Source organism: Falco punctatus (genome assembly GCF_963210335.1).
Source record: "Falco punctatus genome assembly, chromosome: 5".
NCBI classification, from domain to species: Eukaryota; Metazoa; Chordata; class Aves; order Falconiformes; family Falconidae; genus Falco; species Falco punctatus.
The window spans coordinates 74,500,772-74,510,411 of NC_137584.1; the positions used below are offsets into that span (position 1 = coordinate 74,500,772).

The 9,640-nt window shown below is 67.1% G+C and overlaps 1 protein-coding gene across 3 annotated transcripts; it reads right to left on the reverse strand.

Annotated features, from left to right (window-relative positions):
- Positions 1-565: 565 nt before the first annotated feature.
- MAPRE3 (microtubule associated protein RP/EB family member 3) lies at positions 566-9,524 on the reverse strand. 3 transcript variants are annotated; one of them, XM_080390308.1, is made up of 7 exons: positions 9,397-9,524; positions 3,477-3,604; positions 3,224-3,369; positions 2,899-3,100; positions 2,078-2,229; positions 1,785-1,937; positions 566-1,522 (listed from the first exon to the last, which is right to left on the reverse strand). In XM_080390308.1, exons 2-7 carry the CDS (start codon positions 3,595-3,597, stop codon positions 1,454-1,456), a joined length of 843 nt encoding a protein of 280 aa, XP_080246434.1. In that variant the 5' UTR covers positions 3,598-3,604; positions 9,397-9,524; the 3' UTR covers positions 566-1,453. The 3 variants fall into 3 exon arrangements, with proteins under 3 accessions (XP_080246434.1, XP_080246435.1, XP_080246433.1); XM_080390309.1 differs by lacking the exon at positions 9,397-9,524 and adding an exon at positions 6,902-7,042 and having other exon boundaries at positions 2,944-3,100; XM_080390307.1 differs by lacking the exon at positions 9,397-9,524 and adding an exon at positions 6,902-7,042.
- Between the last annotated feature and the right edge of the window lie 116 nt (positions 9,525-9,640).

A 9,640-nucleotide genomic window follows, 5' to 3' on the forward strand; every position in this document is an offset into this window, starting at 1 on the left:
ATCAGGCAGGTGGTTTTTCCAGGGCGAGGCTCATCCCCTGCACTCCGGGTGTGCTGACCTCTGCGATTTCCCCAAATGCGGGAAACTCGACTGCATAATTTGTGGTAGTGGGGGACTGCGTTCGCGCTCTCCCCTGGCTCAGTGGTTGAACAACAGAGCTCTAGTATCAATGGGAAATAGTGCTGCTGTAGCTCATACAGTACCCGCGTGCGGCCCTACCCGAGCAGTTCCTCCAGTACGCAGCGCTCTGCCCCAGTGCGGGTCGCGAGGCGCGTGGGTTTGGTGTTGCAGAGCTAGCGGGGGTCTTTGCGCTCTTAACGTACGAGTATAAGGAACAAACCAAACACAGCTTAGCCACCACCCCCGGCCGCTTCACCCCACCCACGGCCAGCCCCCCAGCCCCGAGCCTGGTCTGCAGCACTGGAGGCCTGGCCCGGAGACCCCACTGCAGCAGGGGCACCCAGGGGTCCGCCCACTCCGTGTCATTCCTCAGCCCACAGCCCGGTTGTGCCCCGCCCCCAGCCGCGCTCCTCCCGCAGCCCGGCCCCAGAACCGCAGCACAGCGTTTTACCACACGAGTTTATTTTAAATAAAACTTAACACAGATGCAGGCTTTGCAACCGGAGTGACGGACCAGACAAGCAATGCAACGGGGAGACGATGGCCAGGGCGGGCAGCAAACCCACCCCAGCGCCCCGGGGGGGGGCCCTCAGTGGCCACGGGCAAGGGGGCTCCGCAGCGGGGAGAGGGACGGTGCCGTCCCCACGCCGCGGGGGGGGTGGGGTGTGGTGTCAGACCGTCTTCTGGCCCGCGGGGGCCAGATGCCCCCCACCGCTGCCTGCACCCACCCGAGCAGGCAGGCGGCCACGTCGTCAGCCAGACTGGGGTTTCTTTTCCACCCTCCCAGGAACCTGAAGCAACAACCTCCCTCGTCCGAGCCGCATTCCGCCCCCCCCCCCCCGCAGGCTGCCGGGCAGGCACCGACCCCCGGGCAGTGGTCCCGCGGCCGCTGGCTCCAGCCCACCTGCCCCCCCGGGCTGGCAGGGTGCAGGCAGCACAGGCAGCCCACGAGCGCACTCCACCCCGGGGAAAACACCCTGAGGACTCGGTTCTCTCCCTCTCGCTCTCACACAACGGGGCAGGCAGGGACACCGGGGCGGCTGCAGCACTCACATCGGAGGGGTCAACGGAAATAAATACGGGGTGGGGGTGGCAAGGGCCGGGCACGGCAGCCAGAGCCCGTCCCCACCTGCCGGCATAGGTACAGCCGTGCTCCTCGCTGGATGGACATCTATTTATTATGGAGACTGTGGCCTCCCACCAGTGAGGCCGCGGGCTCAGCTGCTGGAGACCGTGATGGCATGTGGACAGTGCAGGGCGAGGCGCACAGGCTCAGACCTCAAAATGTCTATGGTGGGGGAACGGCGCGGGGTGGCGTGGGAGCGTGCCGGGGCTAGTACTCATCCTGGTCCTCTGGCTGTTGCTCTTCCAGCTCGTCATCCTCTGGTGGGGCAAAGCCCTCCTGGCAGGGGGGCACGGGGGGCCATCAGTCCGGGGGTTGTGTTGTGTAGGTGCTCCTGCTCGCAGCCAGCTCCTGCCTCAGCCCCACCACCGCCCCCCGGCATGGTGCAAGAGCTCCAGCAAATCCCAAACCCCCCTGCCCCAGTAACCCTGCAAATGAGGCCGGGAGCAGCCATGGGGTCTGGTCCCAGGGAAACCCAGAGAGCAGGATGAGGAACTGGGGATCCTGGTGACAGGGGTGGGTAATGGTGCCCGGCCCTCACCTCTGTGGCGTAGAGGACGCTGACGATGCCGGTGATGATGGGGCTGTTCTCGTTCTCATGCTCCTGGCAGATCAGCTCGATGTCCCGCAGTTTGCTGAAGTAGAAATCCCGCTCCTTCTCCAGCCCGTCCACCGTCAGCTTCAGGTCCATTAGCTGTGGGATGGGGGCGTCCAGAAAGCCTTCAGCCCGCGCCCAGAGGGGGCTCAGCACTACCCCCTCCCTCCCACGCCGGGGTGTCCCCCAGCCCTGAAGGCAGTTGGGTGCAGGCAGCGGCGGGCAGGGGCCCTGCCTACCTGCTGGTTGAGCTCCAGGATCTGCGCATCAGCCTCAGTGCCCCCGTTGCGGGTGGCAGGAGAGTTTTTCCGGAGGATGCTGCTGGGGACGTTGGTGAGGCGGGCTGGGTTTGACGTGTTCTTGGGGCCGGTGGGAGAGGTCCTCTGAGGGACTTGACAGCAGAGACGGTGACCAACAGGTTAATGCCGGCCCCGGGGGACTGCCAGCAGGGACACCCCCCCTCTGCATCATGCTGGGTGGCAGGGGCCAGGAGGCAACAGCAGCAGGCAGAGCACTCGGGGCTGAGCCATGACTCCGAGCTGTCCTGCCTTCAGCCTCCCCCCATGCCTCAGTTTCCCCTGGCAGATCTCACCCTCAGCCCCCTTGAGGGGTGCTCCTGGCCTGGCTGGAGTTTGCCAGGGACCAGGGGGTGGGGGAGTGTCTGGCCCTTGAGATGCTCCTGTGGGGCCAGCACAGGGAGCCTGTGATCCCCATGGAGCATCACCTGCAGCCAGGAACAGCCTGGTAGCCCCGCAGCAATTGGGCACCACCGGGGGATGGCAGCCATGGGATGGGGGAACTTGAGAGGGACAAACCACCCTCAAGCCTGGAGTGAGCAAGAAGATGGAGGCACTGAGCCCTGCCTGGCTCCTCGCAGGTCCCTCTGCCGTCCCCTCCGACCTAGGTGTCCCTGCAGACCCGGTCGCAGGCAGGCAGGCAGCAGAGCTGGGCACAGGCAGGGGCAGGGGCGCGGGAGGGGGACACGCCTGGCTGCGGGCAGAGCGACGTGGGGAGCAGGAGGGCAGGGGTCAGCGCTTGCCGGGGGGGACCCGGACATTACCTGCAGTGCCAATGGGTTTCTTGGGTTTGTTGAAGATGTGATCACCTGGGTTTGGGGGGGGCGCGACGTCCTGGCCCTGCCGCGCCAGCAGCGGGTTGTACTCCTTCCCATCGTAGTTGGCATCAAAGAACTTCTTAAACCACTGGATGAACTCAAAGTTGTCCTGGAACTTGCCCTTCACCAGCCTCTCCACTGCGATGATCTGGGGCGGGGACAGGCAAGGGCTGGTGGGGTTGCCCTCAGCATGGGCACAGCCACAGCCATGCCACAGCCACAGCTATGCCACAGCCTGCCCCCCCTCCCCCGCTCCCCCCCATGGACCTACTTTGTCCACTCCCATCTTCTTGAAGGCGGCCTGCAGCACCTTGAAGTTGTGGATGTACTCGTGCTCCAGCTTGGCCTGGAACTTCACCTTCCGCAGGTGGACGCAGCCAGGAAACAGCATGTCCATGAACTGGCAGTAGGCAGCCCCTGTGCCAGTCCCACACCGTGGCATCAGTGAGGGGGGCCAGCAGCACCCTGCCACTGTTGTCCCCCCCTCCCCGTGTCTGTCCACCCCGCTGGGACCCGCGCCCCACCTGAGCAGAGCTGCTCGATCTTGGTGTAGTTGAGCTGGAGGGAGTCGTTGACCCAGGCGAGCATGTCATGGCGGCTCAGGTTCTCGCTGGTCACCGACGTCGAGTACACATTGACAGCCATGCCCCAGCTGCCGAGAGACAGGCGTCACACCAGCACCGGCACCCCACTGCGCCCCCAGCCCTGCTCTGCTCCGTGCTGGCAGGACTCAGGGCACCTGTGCTACCCGGGGACACCAGGGCCAGGCTGCCACCGGGGACACCGGACCCCCTCACCCCAGCTGTACCCCCAGGTATGGCAGGGGTGGGGGCACAAGGGTCCCTGGCCAGCCCTGTGGTGTCCCACCCAGCCGGGTCCACCCGTGCCCCAAGCCACTGGCAGCAGAACCCACCACAGGACACAGATGTGGCACAAGATGCAGCTCACAGGCAAGGGGTCGTGGGGGGATGTGGGCAGCACTGAGGGTACAGCTCCTTCCCTGTGCACGAGGCTGGGGGCCAGGGGCTAGTGCCGGCCCATAAGCAGCTTATGGCCCCCCCTTCCAGCCCTCAGTGGCTGCCTAATCTGCCGGGGCCAGGATTGGGGTCCATTAGAGCAGGGCTTAGAGGGTCAACATCTGCCAGCACGGCCACAAACCCGCTCCCAGATGGCAGAGGGCTCTGCCCGGGCACCGCAGGAATGGAGACCCCACAGCCACTGCCCTGGCATGGCAGAGCACCAAGGACCTGTGCTGCAGAGCTGGGGGCCACTGAGACAGCATCCCACCGGCTCCTGCCAAACACTTTAGAGCAGGGACCGCCCCCAGTGCGAGGGCAGGGTCCCTGTCCCACTGCCCCCTCCCTACGAGCGGGGGTCTCCAGCCCCGCTCCCCCCACGCCTCAGCAGCCGACACGCATTAATCCGCTCTCCCTGGAGAGGGGGGGTTGCGGGCCTCTGGCCCAGCTGCCAGCTGGGGGCCGCCCCCCCTCACCCCCCCGGCCCCGCTCTCCTGCTGCAGCAGCCCAAGGTGCTGTGTGGGACTGGTGAGGGGGGGCAGTTGCCTGCACCACGCCTGCACCCTGGGCCTGGGGAGGACCCCACCACGCAGGACCCCCTGTTGCCAGCAGACTGGAGCCATGGGTGCAATGGCGGGGGGGCTGTGCAGTGCTGGTGCCGGTGGCTGCAGCATCCCCAGCTCGCGGCCTTGGTAGCACCGTGACTCAGCACCGGTGATGCTGGCCCCAGCACCCCCACACAGCCTGGCTGGTTGAACTGCTACCGGCAGCTGAGCTGGCTCGTCCCTCGCGCCAGGCCAGGACCCCCAGCATCCTGTCCCATCCCACCCCACACGGGGCCATGCTGCTGGCACGCAGCTGGGGGTGTTGGTATTTTTAGCCACTGGAGCAGCTGGAAATGAGGCCCCTGCGGCTGCCGCCAGCCCCCAGCACAGTGTGGTGGGCACCCTCTCACTCCCCGGCAGCCAGTGAGGACCAAAGCCACCCATCACACTGGCTGCAGTGTCTGTTCAAACAGCCTAATGCTGCCTGGGGTGCAGGCAGGGGTCCCCCCTCCTCCAGCAGCGCTGAGCTGAGTCATGCGCGGCACAGAGCCAGAGCCACGCGCACTGCGGTGCAGCCGGGAAGGCAATGGCGCTTGTCCACTGTTGGAGTGGGCAGGGGATCGGCAGGCGGGGGGGGCTGTGTGTGCTGCAGGGCAGAGGGCTGCCTGCCCGTCCCGGCAAGGAGCCAGTGGCTCGCTGACACCCCCCCCACCCCCCCCACCGCCCCCCATCACCATCCTTTCCCGAAATAGCCAGGAGCAGCTGCCAGCACCCTGTGCACAGGGCAGAGCTTGAGCAGGGCTGGACTGGGTGCCAGCACCGTGGCCACCACAGTGAGCCGTGGGGCTGGGGCTGGCCCCACTCAAGCTGGGGGGGTGCACAGTGCCCGGACCCAACGCAGCAGCCCACAGCTCTCCCAGCACCCTGCCTGTGCTTTGGGGCAGCTCCAACACAGCTGTAGCCATCGCAGCAGGGAAACTGCCCCAGCCCTGGGGTGCAGTGCCCTCCAAACCTAGCCGGGGCCGGGATAGGGGCACGGGTGTGGCTGGCATGCCCCAGACCCTTGAGAAGCAGAGGGGATGTTGGAATGCACGGGGCTCACCAGGATGCCCTGTGTGGCGGGCTCTGCAGGAACCTTGCTGGGGGGGGTTTGAGAAGGCAGCCCCCCACTGGGGATGCTCCCCAGGCAGGCAAGGCAGCGCAGAGCCTGGGAGCACACCCCGTGTGGTCCAATGCCATTCCAGCGCCAGCACTAGCAGGGTGCAACCCCAGCAGAAACCTCAGCTGCTCCCAAGCAAGGGCTGAACCCAGCACCTTCCTCATCATCATCTCACCCCGGTACGGAACCCAGCAAACAAAGGGCTGGGGTCAAGCAGGAGGGAACAGCCCCCATAGGCAGGCAACGCACACCCTGGCCACCCAGGATTTCCACTGCGCTTCCCAGCAGGCTGCCGGCATTGGTGCCCTGCGCCTCAGTGCAGCCATGGCTTCCCCTTTGCCAAAGCAAGCCAAGGCCTGTGCTGGCAGCCGCAGGGACAGGTTTCTCAGCAGGATGAATTCAGGTGTCACCATGCCAGCCACTCCCCAGCATGCTGCTGCCAGCTGCACCCCGACTCCTGCACATGCTGCCACATGTGCAAGCCTGGCAGGGAGAACCCTGACCCTGCTCCAGCATGCGGCACCACTGAGCACCTGCATGTCCCAGCCCCAAGTGACCAGCATTGAGCTGGAGGTGCCAGCACCACGCAGGGACGCTTGCTGGGGTGCACTGTGCCACCCAGCTCATTTCCAGTCTCTGAAATGCCATGCTGGTCTTCAAAGCCCTTCACCACAGCGCCGAGCACACCCTAGCATAATGACAGGGAATCCAATGCTTGTGCCAGCCCTCCGGCCAGGGCAGGAGCCAGCCCCACCACCTGCCCCAGCCCTGACGCTGTGTGGTGGATGCATCCAAGGCGGGGAGCCTCCAGCTGGGCTGATTTGCATGCTGCCTCTGCTGCCACCTTTTCCAAAAAAACAAACCCATAAACTCAACCCCAAACCTAATAAAAGTAAGAATTTAGCCCCAATTCCCAGCAGGCTGTGGGAGAGAAGCCATTCTGGTGCAGGGCTCGGCACACAGCTGCATTGGTGCTGGGCAAGCAGCGGCCTGGCTCTGCAGGCACTGGGTCCCCGGGGAGCAGTGGCTGGCTTGGCAGCACGGCTCCTGCCACCTGCCCTTGATGCCAGCTGTGCCTCTGCCGTGCAGGCAGGTTGCAGGCACCGGCAGTGGGGGGGGATGCAGAGGTCTGGGGCACAGCCCCCACCACGAGCGGCAGCCCCCCCGCCCCGTGCCGCCTGCGCAGGGCGCCCGGCCAGCCGTGCTGACGGGGCAGGAGGGACGCTTACCGCTGCATTTTAATTGTCCGGCCGCCAAGCTGCTAATCAAGGCCCAACGGCGAACAAAACACTCAGGCGCGTGTCTCTGCCCTGTCCCGCCGGCGCTGCCGGGGCGCGGAGAGGTCGTCCAGCCCGGCTCCTCGTGCCACCGCTGCCAGGGAGCCGGCGGCAGGCACCAGCGTCCCACGCCGCAGCCCTCGCCGGGCCGGCGCGCTCTGGCCAAACAAAGCGGGAGGAGAATGAGGCCGGTGGCCGCACCGGACGTGTTTGCTCAGCACCAAGGCGGTGGTGGCAGCACCAGCTGCCAAGGCCAGGCACCAACTGCATGTTGCTGCGGCTGCCTGGGAGCCGGATGGGCAGTGTCGCCCACTGAAGCTGCGGGTCGGTGCTGGCCCCTCACTGTCTGCGCCAGCCTGGTAGCACCACCGTACTGGGGCGAACTGGGCTGCTGCGACTCGCAGCTTCTATTTTGGGAGCCATCCCGGTGGCTTCTCAAGTGACAAATAGGCGAGGGGGGTGGCAGACAACTCAGCGGGGGCTGTGCGGAGGGAGCTGCTGCGGTGCTGCCTAGCTGATCTGGCAGCTGGCAGGCAGCTCCAGGCAGCAGGCAGGGTGGCCCAGGTGCTGGCAGGGGTGGCCACTTGCCCCCGACCGCTGGCCATCACAGACGGCCCCCCCAGTGCCATTTCCCCCTACCCTGAGGGGAGCATCCCCATGCTGTGCTGTGCTGTCCATGCCACGCCACGCTGGAGCCTGCATGTGGCAGATGGGTTTGCCTGGGAGCAGGCAGCACCTGGCTCTTTGCCGGGTCCATCCCCCAGCACATTCCCTGTTTTCCCGGCTCTTTAGCAGGCAGCAGCACCCGGCCCGGCCCGCGGTGAGGAAAACCAGTCACTCACGCACTGGGAGCCCGTGGCTCCCGACGGTGGTGTTCGGTGCGGCTGCGGTGCCTGGCTGACAGTGATGTGGGGGAACAGGGGCAGGGTGGCCCACCCTCACGGGTCCCCTGCCTGCTCCGCTCTCGCTAACCTAAATAACTTGAAATAGCAGCGGCAGGAGCATGTGCAGAGCGCGGTGCCGCCGGCAGCGCCTCCCACCGCACTTGCTCCCCCCTTGCCTGCGCCGGCATCCTTATCCTGCACAGCATCCCTGAAATATTAATGCCGAGTGCCTTTTGATGATTCAAATTGGGTGGTTGTTAGAGCCAGCGGAGGGAGAGCTGCTCGTCAGCACCTCACAGCCAGGGCAGGGGACACCCACGCCTGCAGGTCTGTGCCACAGCAGAGCATCCCCCAGCCTGGGCAGCCCCTTGCCAGTGCCAGCCAAGCCCCCTGAGAAGCCCCACACTCTCTGGCCATGCCACACTGATTACCGGGGAGAGCTGTCCCCCACTGCGGCCCCACATGTGTGATGGGAAGGAGCCACTATATGGGCACACAACATCGCCACGAAGCCCCGATCTGGCACCCCTTGGCTCCTGGTCACACTGGGGGTACAGGGAAAGTCTTGGGGTGGCACTGGGGGGCCAGACTCTGCACACCCTGTAAGCACCCTGCACCCGGCTTGGGGGACCTGCTCTTCCCCACGTGCTGAGAAGGTCGTTGGTAGGAGACGGGGCTGAGTGTTCTCTGGTGGGGAGCACCGGGAAGGGCACCGTGCCCCCCATCCCGACACGGGCACTGTTAGACGCTCAGGCTGCCACCCTGCCCGCAAAGGGCTGCCGGTGCCCAGCCTGGTCCTGGCATGGCACCGTGCCGGAGCCACTGCCACCGTGCCGCTATGAGGACGAGGGACGAGAGAGCGCGTCACGCTTTGGCAGGTCACCCGCACCAGCCACCTCACTGTCCCGGACTGCTCTGGCCCAGCCAGTACCGCAGGGGCTCTGCCCACCGTCCCGGGAGCATCACCCTGCACCGGCACCGGGCGGACAGCGCTGGCCCTGCCTGACAGGCGGGCACCCCGCACCCGGCTGAGCTCCGAAGACGCCCGGTAACCGGCAGGGATGCCCGGTAATCGATGCTGCGCGATGCCGGGCGGCCCCGCCGGTGCCAGGACTACAGCTCCCGGCGTGCCGTGCCATGCCGTACCGGGGCCGCGGCCCCACGGGAGACGCAGCCGGAGCGCAGGGGCGGCCGCCGCTGAGTCAGGCCGGACCCCTCCGCCACCAGCACCGCAGGCCCCGGCCGCCCCGGTCCACGGGCCTCGCGTCCCCAGCCGCGGTCCCGTTCCCCACCCGGGACAAGGCCGCTCTGTCCCCGGGCCCCCCCGCCTGTCACAGCCGCCCCATCCCTGGAGGCACCGGACGGACCCCGCCCCAGCCGCTACATCCTCCGGTGTCCCCCTCCCCCGCCGCTCCATCCCCCGAGGCCCCAACGGGACCCCCCCGCCCGGTCCCGGGGGCAGCGGCGCCGGCCGGTGTCGGGATGCAGGCGATGGCGGCGGCCCGGTGCGGTGCTGTCCGGTCGCATCCCGCCCCGTCCCGCCCCACCCCGCCCCGCACTCACCGCGCTCGGGCCGCGGCCGCTCCGGCCGCTGCTCCGCTCCCTCCGCACCGCGCCGGGCTCGCCGGGACCGGGCCAGGACCTCACAGGCCGCCCGCGCATGCGCCGCCGCCGCTGCCTCTACCCCTCCCCGTGGGCGGGGCCGGACCCTACTCTGCCCCGCCCCCGCCGCCATGGAAACGGCCGGAGCCACGCCCCACCCGCTGCCATGGCAACGTGGGCCGCGACAGGCCCTGCCTCCCTCACA

Bases quoted from the DNA above. Each gene is read 5' to 3' on its own strand.
- MAPRE3 (XM_080390307.1), bottom strand. The intron at 3,101-3,223 runs GTAGGTCCATGG...TCCCCGCCCCAG, and splicing joins AGAAGATGGGAGTGGACAAA to ATCATCGCAGTGGAGAGGCT. The intron at 1,523-1,784 runs GTGAGGGCCGGG...CCCCCCTGCCAG, and splicing joins GCGTCCTCTACGCCACAGAG to GAGGGCTTTGCCCCACCAGA.